Genomic DNA, 22,374 nt, shown 5'->3' with positions numbered 1-22,374 from the left:
CTCAGCGTAGAACACCAGAGGGTCCTCTGCTTCCTTGTGGGTTTTACTCCCGGAAACTGTCTTCCGCGGAGTGCAACTATCAGATTGGTGACAGGGAGTTGTTGGCCATCGTGCAGGCCCTTAAAGAATGGAGGCACTTGCTCGAGGGCTCGGTGGTTCCGGTTCTCATCCTGACGGACCACAAGAATCTGACCTACCTCTCTGAGGCCAAGAGATTGACACCACGTCAGGCCAGATGGGCTCTGTTCTTGTCACGTTTTAATTACGTGGTCTCCTACCTACCCGGTTCCAAGAACATCAGAGCGGATGCCTTATCACGGCAGTACTCCGAGCTGTCCGGGGAGGAGTCGATTCCGACTTCGGTCATACCTCTGAATCAGATCCTGGCCGCCATTCGCACCAGCCTGACCTCTCCCCTTGGGTGAGCAGATTTTGGCGGCTCAATCTGGTGCTCCCTCTGGGAGACCCAACGGCAGATGTTTTGTACCTGAGGAGTTGCGCACCCGGTTGTTGCGAACCTACCATAACTCCAAGGCCGCGGGGCATCCTGGAAAGAATCAGCTGTCCTGGGCTGTTTCACGTCTGTTCTGGTGGCCTTCTCTACGTTCCGACATCGCCGCATATGTAGCGGCATGCTCCGTTTGTGCCCAGAGTAAGTCCCCTCGGCACCTTCCGTTGGGCCTTTTGCAACCCATAGCCACCGGGGAGCGTCCATGGTCACACCTGGGGATGGATTTCATTGTGGACCTCCCTGCATCCCGAGGCCATACGGTCATTCTCATGATTGTGGATCGGTTTTCCAAAATGTGCCACTGTGTTCCTCTCAAGAAGTTACCCTCTGCACAAGAGTTGGCCTCGATTTTTGCCAGGGAGGTCTTCCGGTTGCACGGTTTGCCCAAGGAGATTGTGTCGGATCGGGGGAGTCAGTTTGTGTCCAGGTTCTGGCGCGCCTTTTGCTCCCAGTTGGGGATTCATCTCTCTTTCTCCTCGGCCTACCACCCTCAGTCCAATGGGGCCGCAGAACGATCCAATCAGGCCTTGGAGCAATTCCTTCGTTGCTATGTCTCCGATCACCAAGACAATTGGGTTGACCTCCTGCCTTGGGCTGAGTTTGCCAGGAACACGGCGGTGAACTCTTCCTCTGGGACGTCTCCCTTCATGGCCAATTATGGGTTCCAACCTGCCGTGTTACCGGAGGTATTCTCTCCCCAGGATATTCCGGCTGTGGAGGATCACCTTTCCGTCCTACGTGCTTCTTGGGTACAGATCCAGAGGTCCCTTGAGGTCTCTGCGCAGCGCCAGAGACTCCAGGCTGATCGCAGACGAGCGCCCGCTCCTTCCTACCAGGTCGGAGACCGCGTATGGTTGTCCACCCGCAACCTCAACCTTCGAGTGCCCACTCCCAAGCTGGCGCCTCGCTTTGTTGGTCCCTTCCGAGTGCTTCGCAGGGTAAACCCGGTAGCCTATGCCCTTGCGCTTCCTCCTGGCATGCGGATCTCCAACGTGTTTCATGTCTCCCTGTTGAAGCCACTGGTGTGTAATCGTTTCACTTCCTCAATTCCTCGGCCTCGTCCGGTCCAAGTAGGCAATCGTGAGGAGTATGAGGTGAGCAATATCCTGGACTCACGCCTGGTCCGCGGCCGGGTGCAGTTTTTGGTCCATTGGCGTGGTTATGGTCCAGAGGAGCGTTCCTGGGTTCCCTCCGCAGATGTCCATGCTCCTGCCTTGCTCCGAGCCTTCCACGCACGCTTCCCTCAGAAACCGTTCCTTACTCCGCGGAGGAGGGGCCCTTGAGGGGGAGGTACTGTCATGGTCTTACCTTCCTGCTGTTCTCCTTCGTTTGACATGTGCTGGCGGCCATCTTGGTTTCTGGGTTTCTTGTAGCCTCCCACCCTGCGGCTTCTCCTTCCCACTGGGAGGAGCTGGATGCCTGGCTCATATATATAGGAGGTCTGTGGCTTCAGTTCCTTGCTTGGTCCTCCTGTGCTCACATGCTTCTAAGACTGCTGCTGCTTCTGGTTCCTGATCCTGGCCTCGTCTGACTACCCTGCTGGTTCCTGATCCTGGCTTCGTCTGACTACCCTGCTGGTTCCTGATCCTGGCTTCGTCTGACTACCCTGCTGGTTCCTGATCCTGGCTTCGTCTGACTACCCTTCTGGTTCCTGATCTCTGGTTTCGCAAGACCCTGCTTCGGTTTAGCCATCCGTTTGGACTTTTGCCTTACAGCTTTATTTTCAATAAAGCCTTCTTATTTCCACTCATCTCTTGTGTACGTCTGGTTCATGGTTCCATGACATTATGCCGCCATCTGCTGGTGAACCAGGCATATCACACTTAAACACAACAGTTACATGGAAATATGAATACACCTTTGATGACATGAGGTTAACCATAGGAGATAGTAGCAAGGCGCAGAGGTGGTAACGGCACTCTGGGGCGTTTCACATGATCATGACTGATGAGCTTGCCCATGATGCTTTGTAGGCAGCCTGTCAGCCAGACAGGGGCAGGATATTGGCTGGTCTATAAGGGTCTTTGGTAGCTCAGAGGCACAGACACCACCAGGGGAGGATTAGTAAGGTGGCCCTAGAAAAAATCTAGAAGTGGCCTCATGTTGTAGGTGGGACTAAATTGATAGAAGACAGGACAACAAAAATAAGCAGGTACAACAGAAGTAGACAGGGCCTGCAGTACCAAAGTACTGAGGCAGCAGAATCAAATACCACAGTGCAGCACAAAATACTGACACCCTCTCCACAATATTTAACTGTATCATTGTCCTGAGGATGGTAATGCAGTTGAGTTCAGGAGGGCAACTGCAGCCATTGAGCATCAGATCATTATGTACCTGGCCAGCGGCCTTTAGGAGAGCTTGGGTGGCCCTCTGGACATCGGCCCACTGGGAAATTTCCCTGTAGGGTCTATGGCCAATCCACCACTGTCAGCTCAGCCAGTGATCTGAGAGGATGTGTTTGCCATGTGCTGGCAGACACTAACTACAGAGACAAGCCAGCCATATTATGGTGTTGAAGGGGCAGTGCATTGAGTGTAAAGGCGCATTTACATGCACCGAGAAACCAGTGGTCGGGAAGGAAGTGCTCCTTCCCGACAGTCGGCTGCTCATTCAGTGCGCGGTGTATTTACATGCAGTGATCACCTAAGAACGAGGGATTGCTATTGTGATCGCTCGTCCTCATACTGCTGCATGCACCATATTGCAAGGATCTGTACACAATTCCTGGAAGCTGAAAACATCCCAGTTCTTGCATGGCCAGCATACTCACTGGACATCCATTCAGCATGTTTGGGATGCTCTGGATCAGCGTATATGACAGTGTGTTCCAGTTCCTGCCAATATTCTGCAACTTCTCACAGCTATTGAAGAGGAGTGGACCAACATTCCACAGGCCACAATCAACATCCTCACTGCGTGAGGCAAAGGGTGGCCACACCAGATACTGACTGGTTTTTTGACCCCCCACTAAGGCAAAACTGTGCACATTTCAATGATCTTTTATTGTGGGCAGTCTAAGGCTGTCTAATCAGCACCTTGATATTCCACACCTGTGAGGTCGGATGGATTATCTCGGCAAAGAAGAAGTGCTCACTAACACAGATTTAGACAGATTTGTGAATATTTGAGAGTAATGGGTCTTTTGTGTAAGTAGAAAATGTTTCAGATCTTTGAGTTCAGCTCATGCAAAATGGGAGCAAAACCGAAAGTGTTGCATTTAGATTTTTGTTCAGTGTATAATTGCACAGTTTGAAGCATTTCAGTGCGCCAGTACCAGTGTGTTTTTAGCAGGACATGTTCATTTGCACCTTTCTCTGTTAACTACCAAAGAAAGAACTGTTGCAGTTTTGCTGCCCCCCTAAAATTCTGCACTTGAGGGCATTTCAGAGCATCAAACCAATGTGTTCTCAGCAGGACACAATTAATTGCCGGGCCCACTCTGCTCCTCCTCTCAGAATATGGCCTGCTTGCCAATTTGTCAAAATCGGACCCAAAACAAATTTCAAGAAATTTGCCCCTCTCTATATTTGACATGTGACAGCTGCAGATAGTCACTACCCGTATGAGGACAGTGATTGGCTCCAGTAGTCATGTGCCATTTACCAACAGATCCCTACTGCAGTTTGTAAACAAGCGGATGCAGGATGACTGGACCAGCGCTGCTGGGAATGACTTTGGAGAAAGAGGTGAATATAAGATAACGGTTTATTTATGCTCTTGCAGGGTTTGTTGTTAGATACTAGTTATCTTGGAAAATCCCTTTAATACCAAATGTAGGATGGTACTGGATTACAGAAACAGACCAGGACCTAGAAGCAGGAGTATAGACACCAAGAACATGGAGAGAGCGGCACGCCCAGAATGTGGAGACAGCAGCAGGACTAAAAGAAGAACGGAGGAGCATAGTCAAAAAAAAAGACACAGTAAAGTAGTGTAGGACATACAGTATCTAAGGACAGCAGATCGGAACTAAACATAGTAACCGAGGATTAAGACAGGAGCCTTGTCAGGAATAGCCAGTAGGCAAAACTAGGAAGAAACTAGAGAAAGAATTTTGAGGTTTGAGGCAGAATCCACATGACTAGGGTATTGGTTAGACTGCTCGGGTCTTCCTACCCCTTACCCCTCTTATCCCCCATTTACAAATAAGAGTCAGACTCAAGAATGGGATTAATTTCGGCCACAGCAGCCATTTTATTACATAACATAACAGAACATGAATAATTTAACATTAACTCCCAATAGACCGAGTAAATGACGAGGGAGGTCCTAGAAGCCCACATAAGATAAACTACCAAAACCAACTGGCAACTCCTTCTTGCCTCCAGTCGATGAACGCCAGTTCAGAGGCACCAGCTGATGGGCGCCTAATCCTCGATTCCTGATAACTGACAAGAGTCCAGCCCCATCCATGGGGGCCCTCCCATTCTCCACTAACACCATATCCACCAACTTCTAGGACCTCCCACCGCCAACAGCGCGCAACTTGACCACCTTAAGAATGCGTGTTCCTCCACATCCTCAGGGCTACCTCAATACCACCCTGGATTCCTAACGCCCATAAATCAATTCCCACCGCATTAAGGTGCACACTATCCGCCCTCCAAAATTCGCCTACTCCATCCTCCAGCTCTGAATGCCGCACAGCGACCGCCCCGTTCCTAGCCACAAATCTGCCAACCACCCTGTTAACCTTAATGCGGGCCTTATTCAACCTGTCCACTGACCTCGCACCCCTCCACGAACGTCTAGGCACAATATCTGACCAAACTGTAACCATACGCGGAAACAACACCCATAATCTCAGTAAGTCGAATTTAATATCCCTAATCAACTCCCTGAACGGCCGAGCCCCCAGATCATTCCCCCCAACGTGTAACACCAAAACGTCTGGGGGGCGATCTAAGCGCACAAACCTATGCACCTCCCTCAACACCCCGCCCCAAAGCATACCTCTCATCCCGAGCCACCGCAACACCGCCACCGCAACACCGCCACCTCGTGTGCGAAACCCAATTGCCGCCCATTCAGTCTGACATCTGCTCTTATTGCCCCCAGAACACGAATGAGTGTCCCATTATCCACACCAAGGCCGTCTGTGAACCTATAATTAAACAACAACAAAAAACAGCCACATTACCAAACAGAAAAACAAAACATCCCACACCAATCACAATCTCCCTATCCTCACATAAGAGCGGAATCGGATAGACTCCCAGCGCCCTATTTTCTTTATCACCTCCTCGCTCAATCCCCAGCGCGCCGCCTCCATCGCAGCCCCGATCCTAAAAGAGTGCCCTGTATAACCTACAGAATCAATCCCCAATACCTTCCAGCACCGCTTAAAAATCGCCTGGAATTGGCCAGGAATTGGAACCGAGACAGGAATGACCCCTCCCACCTTCATACTCCCGCAAACACCTGATCGGACAAAGCATACATCCCGGAACCTCAAACAGAGACAAATGCCTTCCCCTGCCCTCACAATCCATTTTAGATTTCCGGATGCGTATTTCCACTCGATCCACATACAAATCCACATCCTCCGAACGCAAACCCCCTGCCTTAGTTACACTACTGCTTACCAATTCCCCCAACCGAAACACCCCAAAAAACGCTAATGAAAAAGCAGCTTTAAATAAACTAACCTCCCATCTAGACCTACAAACTGCCTCCAACTGAGCCCCAATATCAATCAACAACTGAAACGACACCGGTCTTCTAGTATCCTTAGCCCGTTTTTCTCTTCTCCACCTCCTCAATAACTGCCTCACCAAAAACGTTTTTGTAAAATCTGTATGACTCCTCAACCAAAACCCAAACGCCAACCCAGCCACACACCAATTTAACTGTGCAACTGACCACCCTTCCTCCCTAATGTGACCCAAAAATAACAATAAAGCCATCTCCCAGTCCTCTTTCTGCATCCCTAACTGTACACACCACCTCTCCCAATCCACCCATGCCTTACCGTACGCAGCCCAGGTGCCAGGACACAAGGATGCCCGAACCAGCCCCATTACCATGCCTCCAAGATTTCCCACAGACAAGCTGGACAATCCAACCCCTCGGCCTCCGTCTCCGGCACCAGTTGATGAAATTGCTCCCACTGCAAATGAGAAAGGGCATCCGCAATACAGTTAGAAACTCCCGGAACATGAACCGCCACTATCCACACATTGATGGACAAACATCTGAGCACTAAAAACTGCAACAGCTTCACCACTGGAGGAGATGACGTGGAAAGACTATTAATTGCTTGCACTACCCCCATATTGTCACAATGGAACCAAACTTTTTTGTTCGCAAATTTCTCCTCCCACAGCACCACTGCCATCACAATTGGAAACAGTTCAAGCAGTGCCAAATTCCTAACCCAACCCTTAGTAACCCAAGAATCAGGCCACCTTCCCGCACACCATTGGCCCTGACAGTATGCCCCAAAACCAACCCCCCCCCCCCGGCAGCATCAGAAAACAGCTCAAAATCAACATTACTCACCACCCCCCCATCACCAATGTCTTCCCGTTATAAACTTCTAAAAACTTTGCCCAAACATCCAAGTCCCCCCGTAACTCCTTACCCAACCGAATAAAATGATGGGGAGACTTAACCCCTGCCGTCGCGAGCGCCAAAATCCTGCAAAAAATCCTCCCCATCGCCAAGTTTACCCAGCAAAGATTGTAATTCCCTCAACCTAATTTTTGCCGTCCGTTTTGCCTTACTAACTTCCAATCTTAAATTTGTTAACTTATCCTCTGGCAGCCTGCACTCCATTTTCTCTGTGTCAATCGCAATTCCCAAAAAACACAACTCAGTCGACGGCCCCTCTGTCTTCCGCCCCGCCAACGGAACCCCAAACTCCCCAAAAACCGCCTGCACCGTATGCAACAACAACGAACACACCCTTGAACCCGCCGGGCCTAGACACAAAAAATCGTCTAAATAATGAATAACTGAAGAGCAACCGGACACCTCAACTATTACCCATTCAAGAAACGAACTAAATGCCTCAAAATAGGCGCACGACAAGGAGCACCCCATCGGCAAACACCTATCCACAAAATAACGACCCTCCCAACAACAACCCAACAGGTGCATACTTTCCGGATGCACCGGTAACAAACGAAACGCTGCCTCAATATCGATTTTTGCTAGCAACGTCCCAGGGCCCAACTTCCGTACCCAATCCACAGCCGCATTAAATGACGTATAAACCACTGAACATAATTCAGGATCAATACCATCATTGACCGACGCCCCTTTTGGAAAGGACAGGTGATGAATGAGCCGAAACTTATTCGGCTCTTTTTTGGGAACCACCCCCAACGGTGACACCCTCAGGTTCGCCAGAGGCGGGACGGGAAACGGCCCGCCATTCTACCCAGCATCACCTCCTTGGCCAATTTCTCTGAAAATACCTCCGGATGAGCTAGTGCTGACCTCAAATTCTTAGGAACCCCATACCCCTGCGACGAAACTGACGGAATATAAAAGCCCGCCTGAAAACCACCTTCCAGCAACTTCGCCGCCTCCCGACGCGGGTACCTATTTAGAAAGCGTGCCATCCTTTCCACCCATACCGGCGTCCGACCCTTTTCCAACATTGTCCCCCCCTCTTTGCCGACCTCCCCTGAAGCAGCGATTCGCTCCATGAGATCCACCACAAATGGTGCACTCGTGCTGGAATTTACACTTTGCGCCAAATTTACAGTTTCCTTCGTTGAACAGGAAATACAACCCTCTTGCCGATGTCGCCGCAAAATTCCCCTGTCCTGATCCCCCAGCCTCCCCCCGAAAGGGCTGCCCAGACCGTACCGGGGCTGTAACCCTTAACCATAGCCTAATATCCTTGTGGTCCCACCGTATGTTAGGCCGGACCGCCTTTCTCTGCCTAAATTGCTCGTCGTATCGGAGTCAACCCGTACCCCCATAAACCCGGTACGCCTCCTTATCGCGTCCATATAACAGAAAAGAGCCGAACAACATTCCGGCGCTTTTTCTCCAATGACGCTGGCCAAAATTGCAAACGCCTGCAACCAGTTTGCAAACGTTCGCGGAATCAAGCGATAACGCCAGCTTCTCATCCTCTTTTTTACCCTCCTCCTTCTTTCCTTTGTCCTAACTGAAACCTCTCCAACGGGAGCAGGGAAAATATTTCCACATACTCCCCTTTCCAGATCCGTTCCCTAACCTTCTTGTTTTAAGTGCGCCCCTAGCGGACCCTCAAAACACACGTACACTTCTCCCCGTGCACCGTCATCCACTTTAGGCCTATCCTCCTCTCCCCCCAGCCTGAGTCTGTACTGACGCTGACCCAACTGTACCTAGAACTCACACCCGCGTCCGTCCCCCCACCCCCGGGCCCCACACCCCAAGCTGTCAGCGGCGATGCTCCCTCCATCCCGACACCCGACAACCACCCCGCTAATCCGCCCAAAATCTGACCCAAGCTCCTTCCCACCTCCTCCGGACGTCCTGCTCCCCCGACGCCCCCCGGACAGCCCAGCCAAGACAAAAAAGACCCCATGATATCTCACCAGGACGCGCGGGTGCTATGGATCCCGCCGCCGCTAATCCGGAATCCAGACGCTCCTGTTCGCCAACGGGACGATCACCAGATGTACTTGCCGCGCTGCATCTGTCTTCAGATCGCACTGCTCCCTCTCCATTAGCATCCCTCCAGCTTCTGTCTAACATAGCAACAGTCACATGGGGGGCGTGTCCTTCAACGAAATCACTGGAAGCATGGGGCCTGTGCACATCCTGGGGAGCCTCCTGCACAGCCCGTACTACAGCAGACCCTCTCCCACGCTGAGCAGACCTCCCGGAACCGGAACACCTGGGAGAATCCGCAGACCCTGGTCCTGATCCAGCCAACACTGCTGCAGAGAGCGGGGGAAGGGGGGTTAAATCCCCGCTCTTCTCAGGGGCCCGCCGCTGCATCGGATTCCTCCCACGGCGGGAGCGCCTACCTGAAGCCTGCTGCGCCGCTCCCCACCGTGGAGGGTCCCCGGAGGGGCTCCGCAATCGGCGCCTGACCCGTGGGGTTTCGTCTGGGCTCAATCGCGTCAGCGGTCGGACCTGCCGTGGCCGTCTAGCCTGTTCATCAGGGATCACCGCCGCCACTGGGGGTCCCTGAAGCAGGCCTCCTAACTGTTCCCTCAACCATCTGGGTCCCCGGGCCTCCGCTTCCATCCTAATCTGGGCCAGCATTTCGTCAACCGACATGTTGAGTGAGTCAGGTAAGTTCAGTTGGCTAACCGCCCAAACAAAATGGCACCTGAACCCCTCCTCACTTCCACTTTATATAACCCCCACCACATCCCCTTAGTTTCCCCGGCAACACCCTCCACCTCCCGGCTACCGGCCTATTAACCCCTTTTAATGCCCAACTCCTCGCCAACCAAACCAGCGTCATGCTGGCCTCCCTTTAGCTCCGCTCTAGTCCGGCCCTTTCAGGAACACACCGTGAATTCTATGCTGACCCTGGCTCCAATATACTGTATAGCAGATGTTGGTTAACACATTAGAAGCAGATACATATAGTAGCTCAGAATCAGAGAAGCGTTTAACCATGGTATTGCTGGAGCAGCTAGGTGTGGCCGAGCAATAAAGACAGAATCACACAGAAGTAAAACAGAAACAAATGCAAACTAGAATAGGCCACCAGGAACAAATGTCATCCATTCATCGCTTACAGTACAGTTCCTGACAGCTTGGTCTACTATTGTAATGTGACTTGTCAGAGAGAGTTTAATATTATGGATTACTGTACCCAACCCTTAAGTTTGAGTTTTTCGGTGTAAGCAGTTAATTTAGGTTATCTACTAGGTCACCTATTTTGTTAACCACCTTACCTTGACTTAAAGACAAAATATAACATGCAGCTCTATATTGCTAGCTTACCATTACAACATATGTAAAACAGTTCACCTAATATGAATTAAAGGATTGTCTCTTCTGAGAGATTGGTGGCATGTTGTTAGGTTATACTACCAATGTTAGATAGGGACCTGCACCTATCTTGGAAGAGATGGGACCCGCACCTATCTTCAGAATGGGACCCCAGAAATGAGCCATACTCGCTCTGCCGCTTTCCAATCATTTCTGTGAGACTGACAAAAATAGCCAAGCATTTGCTCAACTATCTCCGGTAGTCCCATAGAATTGAATGGAGCTATGGGCACGGTTGTGCGGTACAATTTCCATTTGTTTGTATTGGACTTTCGAAAATAGCCGAGTGTGTTTGCCTGACTATTTTCAGAACTCCCATAAAAGTGAATAGAGAGAACACTGTGTATGTGAGGTATACTCTTCTTCACTTTCGGGGGTCCCTTCTGGAGATAGGTGTGGGTCTCAGAGGTAGAACCCAAACCTATCCTAGCAATATGCTGCCGAGGTCTCAGTTGTGACAACCCCTTTAACATGAAATACTATTATTAGCTGGAAGGAGACGAGGTCTTTGAAGACGTTTTTTGTTTTTGAAGCCCTTAAGTCTCAGATGCCGTCTGATGGTTATGGGGCTGCAGTCAGCACCAGTAAGGGCCTTAATTTGGGTCGAGGATCGTCCAGTGTCTTGACGGACAGCCAATTGGATCCTCCGGCTCAGTGCTGATGACATTTTTTTGGGTCTTCCACTTGACTTTTTTGTTCCATAACCCTCAGGATCATTTAAGAATTGAAGAAATTCCAAATGACTGTCTTACTGCGTCCCACCTCAGCAGCGATGGCGCGCTGTGAGAGACCCTGCTTATGCAGTTCAACAACCCGACCACGTTCAAAAAGGGAGAGTTTTTTTGCCTTTGCCATCACAACGTGTGACTACCTGACAGAAAATGACAATGAATCCACATCTTTGCACAGATTTGGCCTTTTAAAGGCATGTGGTCCTAAAATTTTGATCAGCTGAAAAAACAGCCTGTTTCAGTTTATTCGTTGTTTTCATTAAATTGAATGCTCAAAAAATGTTTTGTCTCACTCTCATTTCTTCTTGTTGCATGTTGAAGCTCTACTTGGAACCTTGTTAAGATCCAGCCATGCTAAATATGATTTTTTGCCATTTTTCAAGTGGTCTTGAACTTTTGATCAGGACTGTATTAAAGGATATTTACATTTTTTTCTCCAGCAGACGATCAACAACAGATGGTCCTTGAAGATGTCAAAACAGTTAAAAATAATTTAGGTGGGTCCTTTAAAAGATCCTGAACAATGTAATTTATAAGTTTTAATATCAAAATCGCTCATCTCTTGCTGTATTACTAGATAATCAATATGTGTATCCCGGTAAACCATTCAGGCAACAGGCAATTGATGACCACTAATGGTAGCCATAATTGTGCCGAAAAGGATTGTCCTCCAATTTTTCAGAGGCCCATCTCCACTTAGTTCAACCATTTACATGGTCATATTTTTCCCTTCCAGGATTGGAACATGGAATAGGCACAAATCTTCCCATGATATTTTTCCTTTGTAGATTTCCCTCCTGAGGTTGGCTTTCAAATACTGATGCAAAATGCTAACCAAATACTGACCGCATGAAAGTGACCTTACTCCTGAGACCTGGTAATTAGTGTATGACTACTATTTATTCAACTCGCACCGTGCCCTATCACTCACAAGTGTACAGGAAGCTGAGATATAGGGAGCTGTTTGTAGTCTACAGAAACATTGAAAAACCACTTGGCAAATAAGGTTCAACATAGATTAATGTAAATGCAGCATATATGCATCTGGGTAATCATTTAAATAGGGTAAATATAAATGTAGATATAATATAGGGGTGGCATGAGTGTTGGGGCTGGCACAAGGGCAAAAGTCATCTTAGGCTACTTTCACACTAGCGTTTTTGCTGGATCCGGCAGGGTTCAGCAAAAACGCTTCTGTTACTGATAATACAACCATCTGCATCTGTTATGAACGGATCCGGTTGTATTATCTTTAGCATGGCCAAGACGGATTCGTCATGAACTCCATTGAAAGTCAATAGGGGACAGATCCGTTTTCTATTGTGTCAGAGAAAACGGCTCCGTCATGACCCCCAATGCAAGTCAATGGGGACGGATCCATTTTCTCTGACACAATAGAAAACGGATCCGCCCCCCATTAACTGTCTTGCTCCGCATCCCAGGATGGAAAGCAAACTGCAGCATGCTGCGGTTTGCTCTCCGGTATGAGAACGGAACGGAATGCATTTTGGAGCACTCCGCTCTGTTCAGTTACGTTTTGTTCCTATTGACAATGAATGGGATGTCAATACCGGAAACTATTAACCCTAGTGTGAAAGTAGCCTTAGACTGTGTCATCATTGGCAAAGTGTCCTGCAGTTAGACAGGTCAGGAGACAGGTATGCTATATGAGCTACTCAAACAGCCCTGCTAACTATTCAGTTACCATATTCATTGTATTTATTTTCATTTCATCTGCCCTTTTACCCCTCCATTGTATTCTATCCACATCAGTTTCTCATCCTTCCCTCACTTATTACAGTTTACATGAATTACCGTATTCACCTTCTGAATCAACTTAACCCATTATGTCCCAGTGTGCAGCACAAAAAAAACACTTTAAAAATCGGTAAACCATCTGCTGTTTCTCTTAATCCTTTTTCTTTTAACTTCAAGAGATATCTCTCTTACTGATTCCACCTTCTTCTATTGCTAATTTTACCTACTTCCCCATCACACATAGAAATCATGTTAACTTTGTGCTTGGGAACCCTTGGTCAGTGTGCAACAAATACTCCTATATTCTTAAAGGGAGTCTGTCACCTCCATATGGCCATATACAGTGCTTACATGGCGCTGTAGCACACCTATACAGGATTGTAACGGTACCTTTGTTCTCTTCTTTAGACTTGCACCAGCAGGAAAAACGAAGTTTAATTCATATGCAAATGAGGGCTCGCAAGTGCCCAGGGGCGGCATTCAGTGTGTAGGAGCCCAGGCTACTCTGCCTTCTTTTCACTTTATTCCTCCCCAGCCCCTTCCTTTGCCCGCCCTCCAAGTCCTTTATGTCATCGCTAGGTCCGGCCAAGATCCCACACCTGTGCACTGCTTCGTCACACTGGCCCATGCGCACGGTGATGCCCATTGGGGGCACTGCATCACCTCACCTAGTGGTCATGCCCTCGGCCGGACCTAGTGATGACGTAAAGGACTTGGAGGGCGGGCAAAGGCAGAGACTGGGGAGGAGCAAAGTGAAAAGAAGGCAGAGCAGTCTGGGCATCTACACACTGAACGCCGCCCCTGGGCACTTGCGAGTGCTCATTTGCATATGAATGAAACGTCGTTTTTTCCTGCTTGTGCAAGTCTAAAGAAAAGATCCTGTATAGGTGTGCTACAGAGCCATGTAAGCACTGTATATGGCCATATGGAGGTGACAGACTCCCTTTAACTTCTTTCTTTCAATATCTCTTAACCTTCCCGAAGATAAGGTTAACCACATTTTGAATTCATCAATCTGACACTGCTTCCCTTGCTGCTTTATCTCATAGTGGTTTACATTTTTCTCATACCTCCAAACCTGAACAGGTATGGTGAAGTAGGCATGCTTCTTTACCCCCACTGCACCTTCCAGGTTATTCCCCCCATTATCATCACTAACATTCTCATCTTTTGAGGTCTACACCAACACCGTCAGACTCTTCCACCCATTCTCCTTGTGAGTGGCAGCTGTCTACCGCTCCCCTATCTCACCCCGATTTCCTTGATCACTCTTCTACCTGGCTTCCACCTTTGCTTTCTTGTGAATTACCAACCCTCATTTCAGGTGACTTTAGCATCCCCGTAGACACCACTATAACCCATCTGCCTCCAAGTTTCTATCTCTAACTTGCTGACTTGGCTTCCACAACTTTCTAATTCTGCTACACATAAAGACAGGAATATACTTGATCTGGTCCTTATCTGACCTCAGTTTGTGACTTTACTACTGTATCTCTCCTTCCCTGCTCTCTGATCATAAGTGTGTTTCTATCACTGTCGAGAATTCTCATCCTTCTGAGGGTTCTTTTACCTATCACACAAACAAAAATCTATATGCAATTAATGCTTTTTTTTACTGTGGCAAACAGCAAAAACTCTTATTGTTGTTGCCCTGATCCAGTCTCATCTTGATTAGTAGAACTCATTCTTAATCTGTTTTTCACTCACTAAACTCAAGCTTCTCCAGCCTATCCTGAATGCAGCAGCCAGGCTCATCTATAGCTACACAGGCAGCTACACCGATGCCTCTGCCTTCTGCCAGTCATTGCACTGGTTGCCCATACAGTAAAAGATTCAAATTAAGTTTATCGCTCACCCACAAAGCTCTCCACAATGCTGCACCCCTTCAGTATATCTACTTGATCATCTATATCTACTATTCTACCCATGCTCTCCATTCTGCCAATGATTTAAGTCCTGATAATATCCTCCATAATCTGAACCTCTCACTCCCATCTCGAAGACTTTGTTTGAGCTGCACCAGTTCTGTGGAATGTGCTAGTGCTACCCTAGACAAACAGGTTAATTTCCAACTTATACAATACATGTACCCTAGCATTGTAAAATGCTGTGGAATATGTTGGCACTCTATAAATTAAGATTATTATCTGGTGTCATGGCAATACTCCAAGCCTGCGGTGTGCATGGGTGCTGCATCACTCACCTAGCTTCTGCCTGGGGCTGGCGGTCAGACTCCTATGTCCCAGGTTCTATGTGTGTCTATTTATTGAACTTCTCCCTGCAGCACTTTAAGGGTTAATTCCCCTTTTTGCTCTGCGTTCATCTGTTTGACTAAGGAGCTAATCAGCCCTCCTCTACATGCTGGGCTGTTTGTTTCTTCCCTTGCTTGAGCAATAGATTATATCTTGGCTTCACTTGCTTGCTGGGCCCAACCAAAAAGCTATAACCCGTTCGTCTGTCTGTGTACCGACGTCTGCCTGTTTCCTGGATCCTGACTTGGCTCATGGCTGTTCAGTCCACTGATCCTGAGCCTCCTGCCATGACTTCAGGACTGTTTCACGGATTCGCATCTACTCTGCATGCCCGGATGTCTGCCTATTTCCTGGCTATTTGCATTGCCTAATCCATTGGTGCTTGGCACCAGTGTCTCTGACCCCAGTGGTACTATTCCAATAGGTAGTAACCTAGTGGCTTCACTGCATAGAAGGCCAAATCCCTGTATAAGGATTAAAGGGTGAAAACCAGGGGTCCGCCAAGATAATGCCCTTAGGACTAGCCCAAAGTTGAACTGTTGGTTGGCACAGTGTGTCCAAACTCACTCCCTATAACATCTGGGTACTAGTAAACTGCATACAACATATGTCCCGGAGGAGTAAAACTGTAGAGAATGACCTGGGTATTCTTGTCTATCATAGACTAAATAACAGCACAATGTCCATCAGCTGCTTCTAACTCCAGCAGAATTCTGTTGTGTATAAAACTGCTATGGCCTTGTAGGACAGGGATCTAATATCACCACTTTACAAATTATTAGTGCTGCCTCATCTTGAATATGCTGGTCAGTTCATAGCAAGGATACCCTATAGCAGGCATGCTCAACCTGCGGCCCTCCAGCTGTTGCAAAACTACAACTCCCAGCATGCCCAAACAGCCTACAGCTATCAGCCTACAGCAGGGCATTGTGGGAGTTGCAGTTTTACAACAGCTGGAGGGCCGCAGGTTGAGCATGCCTGCCCTATAGTTATAAAAACTGCTAAGAAAGGCAACTAAGCTGATAAGGGGAATAGATGATTTTAGTTACGGTATGTGGAAATATTAAAATAATTCAATTTCTTGGAAGGGTGGGGGCATGACTGATTTATATAAATACATAAATGACTGATAAAAACTATGAAGAAAGAAATGTATGAAAAAGTTCAATCTCCAAAGGCAACATGACTTCTTCACCATCAGAGCTGTGAATCTATCAAATAGTCTTCCTCAGGAGGCAGCTGCTGGCTTCAAAAAAATCTCAGATGATTTCTTACAGCAAAATAACATCAACACTTGCTGTAATGTATACTATTCTGGTCTCCCAGATCCCTTCCATTCATCTACCTCATTCTCCATCCTTTGATTGAACTTGATAGATTATTTTTTTTTCCAACCATACTTACGTACTTTTACTTATAAGTGACTAATGTTTGGCAGGGTCTTCCACTAGAGCTCTAGGGAAATAATTAGAATCTATACACACTTGTCTCTTTCCATCTTCTTTTGTGACCCAAAAAGGTTAAAAAATATTGCTTGCCAGCAGACTCCATTCATTTCATTGGGACTTACAGAAAAATGTCTTGAAATACTTTTTTGTAGTCCAGTATGGCTACCAGCATCCAGTGTGGCATGCAGCATAACTCTGCATCATCACTCCATAACCATAGAGATCCACTATTTTGCTACAAACTTGAAGATACTGTTAATACCTCCCTGTATCTCAGCTTCCAAGATGCTTAAAGGGGTTCTCATGCTTTTCATAAAATCCTGGCACTTTCTGTTGTGTTTAGGAAAGATAGTTTGGTCAGTACATATCCGTCCGTTGTGCCACCATTACCACCGCCTAAGCCCAGACTGGCTGTGGGGTCTTCTGCTCAGGTACTGACTGGATTTCTCCCCGGGTCTTAGTGTCCAGCTGCATATACAGTATATGCAGCTGAACAGGAAGACTGAAGAACATGTTTGGTAGTGACCCAAGCAGAGAAGTCAGCAGCCAGTCAGAGAGGGAACATCAGAGGAGCAATGGCTGGGTAAGTACTGACCAGATTATCTTTCCTACAGAGGACAGAAGATGCCAGGATTTTATGAAAAGCCTGGATAACCCCTTTAAGTGTACTGGAAACCGAGATATAGGGAGTTACTGTTATGGAGGAGGTATCCCACGGTTATTGTAACTACAGTTGTATCCACATCTGTAGATTTTAAGTGGATTTAGGCTATGATTAAATTGCTTACCACTTTCTCCAATTCCACCGTATATTTTTGTATGACGTGGTTCCTAATATTCATATCTCTTCTCAAAGATGTCCATCCTGTGCTAGTTCTCTAAATAATCAAACATAAATCTTTATTACAGAAAATGTCAAACAGAATTTCCTCCAGGATAGCAAAGCTATTAACAAGACCTTGGGTAAGTCATATAAAACGAGGGTCCTCTGAAGTTTTTTTGCATCAGTTTGTTGCATATCCTTTGTTAGTGGCAGACTAGCCCCACTGTAAAGATATGACAGACCGGCTTATCAGGAGGAGAGACTGAGCATCACCCGTGCAGTGGTGAGATTTATCTGTCAAAACTGATCCTATTTTAAATAGACTTTATTTTAACAGTGATATCCGCACGCTCCAAGTCGTTGTACCCTATTGCTTTTCTATGATCACAAGAGTGTTCTGTGACTTGTTCTGACCTGTTTGTGATCGGTGTATTTTTATTTTATTTTATTAATGAGTAGGATAGCCTTACATTATATGACATTGTTAAAGGGGTCCCCTACCAATTTGCCAAGAGGACTTCAACAACCATGACTGATCCCTTTATATAGTACATCCCAATAGTTATGAAGAAAAACAAGTCCACTCTCTTTTAATTCCATGGTTTTATGTATCAGGACATAATAAAAAACATCTGGTTCTTAAAAGGTCTTAAAATTAGTTAAATACAACCTCAGATGAAGCACAACACACAAGAGATTGCACCGTGCCATTATTTATTCACCAAAAATAAACCCAAAATAGAAAAGCCATATGTGAACAACCCATGAATCAATAGCTTGTAGAACTACCTTTAGCAGCAATAACTTGAAATCATTATTTTTTGTATGACTTTATCAGTCCTTCACATCGTTCTGGAGGAACATATTTTGGTATACACTGTTACATCTAATGCATAAATAAGGGTAATTTGATGAATGAAATGACACATTTATGGCTAGCCTGTCTGAACTAAAGAGGGCTTGGAAAAGGCTTGCTAATTGTGATCAGTACCCATTTAGGCCTTATCTATGATCACCATTAATTAGTCGTGTGTTCTCGTCTAATATGTGAGAGAAGCGAGCTTGAGGGACTGTACCCAGCTCTAATACAAAGAAACTCAAAGAAATGTGTATTTATACAAATATCTCAACTGATATAGCTCCTATACCATTCAGACCATTTTCCCCAAACTAAAAGAAATCTGTCATGAGACAGAGATTCCCAGCTAGTTAGTTCTTCCAACTGGTATATCTCCTGAACTTTAAAAATCCATTCTTTTAGACTAGGTGTCTCTTTGGATAGCCAATATTTTGGGATAAGTAGCTTTGCCGCAGCGATCAGTTGTGCAGGTAATGAGTGATTAGCAAGTTTGTAAATGCTATCGGGTAGATTGAGAAGAGCCACTAATGGAGTGATAGGGGAATCAATCTTGCATATCTTTTGGACCTCTCTCGATATTGAGTCCCAATATTTTGTAATTAATGGACACGACCACCATATGTGATACATGGTACCTCTAGCTTCACCACATCTCCAGCATTCTGCAGGAAATGAAGGAGTAATTGTGTGCAATTTATCAGGAGTCTTATACCATCTTGTGACTATTTTAAAGGAGTTTTCCTGAATCTTTATACATCTTGAGTAACCGTGAGAATGGGCCGGTATTCTTTCCATGGTGTCGTCATCTAAATATTGGCCAATCTCCTTCCCCCATTGTTCAATAAATAACGGTTTGGTATCAGAATCTATCTCTAATATTTTGTTATAAAGTTGCGAGACAGTGCCTTTTTTTGTGTACTGACTGGTTCCATATTGCATCATACCATGTGGGAGTATAATTACTAGAAGTATTCGTTAAATACTGTGTGCACATCTTGCTGAACTGAGAGTAATGGGTTGTAGCCCATGGGATGTGCTTGAACCGAGTTTTCAAAGTATGAATAGTGGAGATCATTCTGTTTTCTAAAATATCACCTACCGCTACATCTCCTAATGCCGCACATAGTCCCATGTCGTCTTTAAAATCGGTGTTGTACAAATAAGGGAGGTGCCCAATAGGAGTGAAAGGCGAGAGGCAACTGGATGGATGGAATTGTTTCGACAATTTAAACCAGTTGACTACCATACCACGTAAGGAGCTAGGAAGGTTATCTCTGTGAGGAGAATTCTTACAGGTATCCCATAGCGTGGCTAATGTTCTCGGCCCTAGTATTTTCCTTGCGATTTGGCAACCCAACTTATTAACTCGGGGTTTGTTATCTCTGAATGTAGTCTCATTTGAATTGCCCCATAGTATCCGCAAACATCTGGTAATCCAAAACCTCCTTTATGTTTAGGTAAGATTAGTCTCTTATAGGCCAATATGGGTTTAGTTTGGTTCCAAACGTGGAGAATGTTTTTCGTATTTGAGCTAAATAGTAGTGAGGTAGAATTACTGGTAAGGTCTGCATCAAGTATAGCAATTTTGGGAGAATATATGTTTTCAACACATTCTTCCTCCCAAGCCAAGTCAAGAAGAGTATTTTTAGTTCCCTCAGTTGGATTTTTATGTCCTCCAATAATTTGGGGTAGTTTTGTGAAAACAGTTGGTTAGGGTCCTTGGTTATGTGGACACCTAAGTAACCTATACTATCCGTCTTCCATTGAAAGGGGTAATTTGGCTTAAGGTGGGCTATGGTGGTTTGAGGAGTATTAATTCCTAATGCTACACATTTGGGAAAATTTATTTTGAAATTGGACAAATTTCCAAATTCCTCTAATTGTCGTAGAAGTGCTGGGAATGCTACTATTGGATCAGATAATAACAGAAGCATGTCATCCGCAAATGCCACTACTGTGTGGGACTGAGAGCCAATGCAAAGTCCTTGAATGTCTCTATCCTGTCTTATGGCTTGGAGAAAAGTCTCTATACACACTTGTCTCTTTCCATCTTCTTTTGTGACCCAAAAAGGTTAAAAAAAAATTGCTTGCCAGCAGACTTCATTTTATTGGGACTTACTGAAAAATGTCTTGAAATACTTTTTGTAGTCCAGTATGGCTACCAGCATCCAGTATGGCATGCAGCATAACTCTGCATCATCATTCCATAACCATAGAGATCCACTATTTTGCTACAAACTTGAAGATACTGCCAATACCTCCCTGTATCTCAGCTTCCAAGATGCTTAAAGGGGTTCTCATGCTTTTCATAAAATCCTGGCACTTTCTGTTGTGTTTAGGAAAGATAGTTTGGTCAGTACATACCCGTCCGTTGTGCCACCATTACCACCGCCTAAGCCCAGACTGGCTGTGGGGTCTTCTGCTCAGGTACTGACTGGATTTCTCCCCGGGCCTTAGTGTTCAGCTGCATATACAGTATATGCAGCTGAACAGGAAGACTGAAGAACATGTTTGGTAGTGACCCAAGCAGAGAAGTCAGCAGCCAGTCAGAGAGGGAAGCATCAGAGGAGCAATGGCTGGGTAAGTACTGACCAGATTATCTTTCCTACAGAGGACAGAAGGATGCCAGGATTTTATGAAAAGCCTGGATAACCCCTTTACGTGTACTGGAAACCGAGATACAGGGAGTTACTGTTATGGAGGAGGTATCCCACGGTTATTGTAACTACAGTTGTATCCACATCTGTAGATTTTAAGTGGATTTGGGCTATGATTAAATTGCTTACCACTTTCTCAGATTCCACTATATATTTTTGTATGACGTGGTTCCTAATATTCATATCTCTTCTCAAAGATGTCCACCCTGTGCTAGTTCTCTAAATAATCAAACATAAATCTTTATTACAGAAAATGTCAAACAGAATTTCATCCAGGATATCAAAGCTATTAACAAGACTTTGGGTAAGTCATATAAAACGAGGGTCCTCTGAAGTTTTTATACATCAGTTTGTTGCATATCCTTTGTTAGTGGCAGATTAGCCCCACTGTAAAGATATGACATTGATGGGGTCCACAGAAGTCTATTGATAATTCTGTATAAAAATCAGGAGTATGTCCAATGTACAACCAATGTGCACCTCAATGTTAGGAAAAAAAACATACCCAAATTGGATTGATGTTCCATCATGCTGACATCCAACCAATCTACTAAAACTGATCTAATCTTAATGAGTAGGATAGCAATAGGGTACGACGACTTGGAACGTGCGGACATCACTGTTAAAATAATGTCTATTTAAAATGGGATCAGTTTTAACAGATAAATCTCACCACTGCACGGGTGATGCTCAGTCTCTCCTCCTGATAAGCCGGTCTGCAGTGCTGGCCAAATTGTACTTGTCACTTCAACGGTCCAGTGGTCTTTATAGCTTACGGTATTCCTTCCAGGCATTCGGTATGGTAATCCACCGTAATCAATCTTGGCGGGAAAGAAAACTTTAAGAGAACGTCATTTGTAGCTATTTTGCGGACCCTCGTGCAAAAGTGGCAACTCAGGAGAAAAAATTGAGAGAAAACCCCTCATGCAGGACATAATAGTAAAGGAGTTTGTTTTATTCGGTTATACTCGCACAAGTGAATCTTTTAAAAGGCATATTATGATAAAAACGCAGATCCCTCTGCCCGACCAGTTTCGCCAGTAGATGCTTTCTCAAGGGCTGTTTGTGAACAGTCCACAAAATAGTTATAAGTGATGCATAAGTTTCCTTTTCCGACGAGGGTGGATTACCATACCGAATGCCTGGAGGGAATAAGCTATAAAGACCACTGGAATGGAGTGGAATTTGGCCAGCACTGCAGACCGGCTTATCAGGAGGAGAGACTGAGCATCACCCGTGCAGTGGTGAGATTTATCTGTCAAAACTGATCCTATTTTAAATAGACTTTATTTTAACAGTGATATCCGCACGCTCCAAGTCGTTGTACCCTATTGCTTTTCTATGATCACAAGAGTGTTTTGTAACTTGTTCTGAC

The 22,374-nt window shown here is 46.0% G+C and overlaps 1 protein-coding gene across 4 annotated transcripts in view; it reads left to right on the top strand.

Annotated features, from left to right (window-relative positions):
* The window catches only part of LOC122929450 (CD209 antigen-like protein E), a 77,027-nt gene that overhangs the window by 37,772 nt on the left and 16,881 nt on the right, over positions 1-22,374 (top strand). Inside the window, exons 6-8 of one of the 4 annotated variants that reach the window (XM_044283027.1) lie at positions 11,646-11,699; positions 17,570-17,623; positions 21,250-21,303. In XM_044283027.1, the coding sequence (XP_044138962.1) occupies positions 11,646-11,699; positions 17,570-17,623; positions 21,250-21,303 (162 nt within the window). Of the gene's footprint in view, positions 1-11,642; positions 11,700-17,569; positions 17,624-21,249; positions 21,304-22,374 lie in introns of all 4 variants that reach the window. The other 3 variants (XM_044283026.1, XM_044283025.1, XM_044283028.1) reach the window with 3 other exon arrangements.

Source organism: Bufo gargarizans, chromosome 2 (assembly GCF_014858855.1).
Source record: "Bufo gargarizans isolate SCDJY-AF-19 chromosome 2, ASM1485885v1, whole genome shotgun sequence".
NCBI lineage: Eukaryota > Metazoa > Chordata > Amphibia > Anura > Bufonidae > Bufo > Bufo gargarizans.
This window is presented reverse-complemented; position numbering and strand designations above follow the sequence as displayed.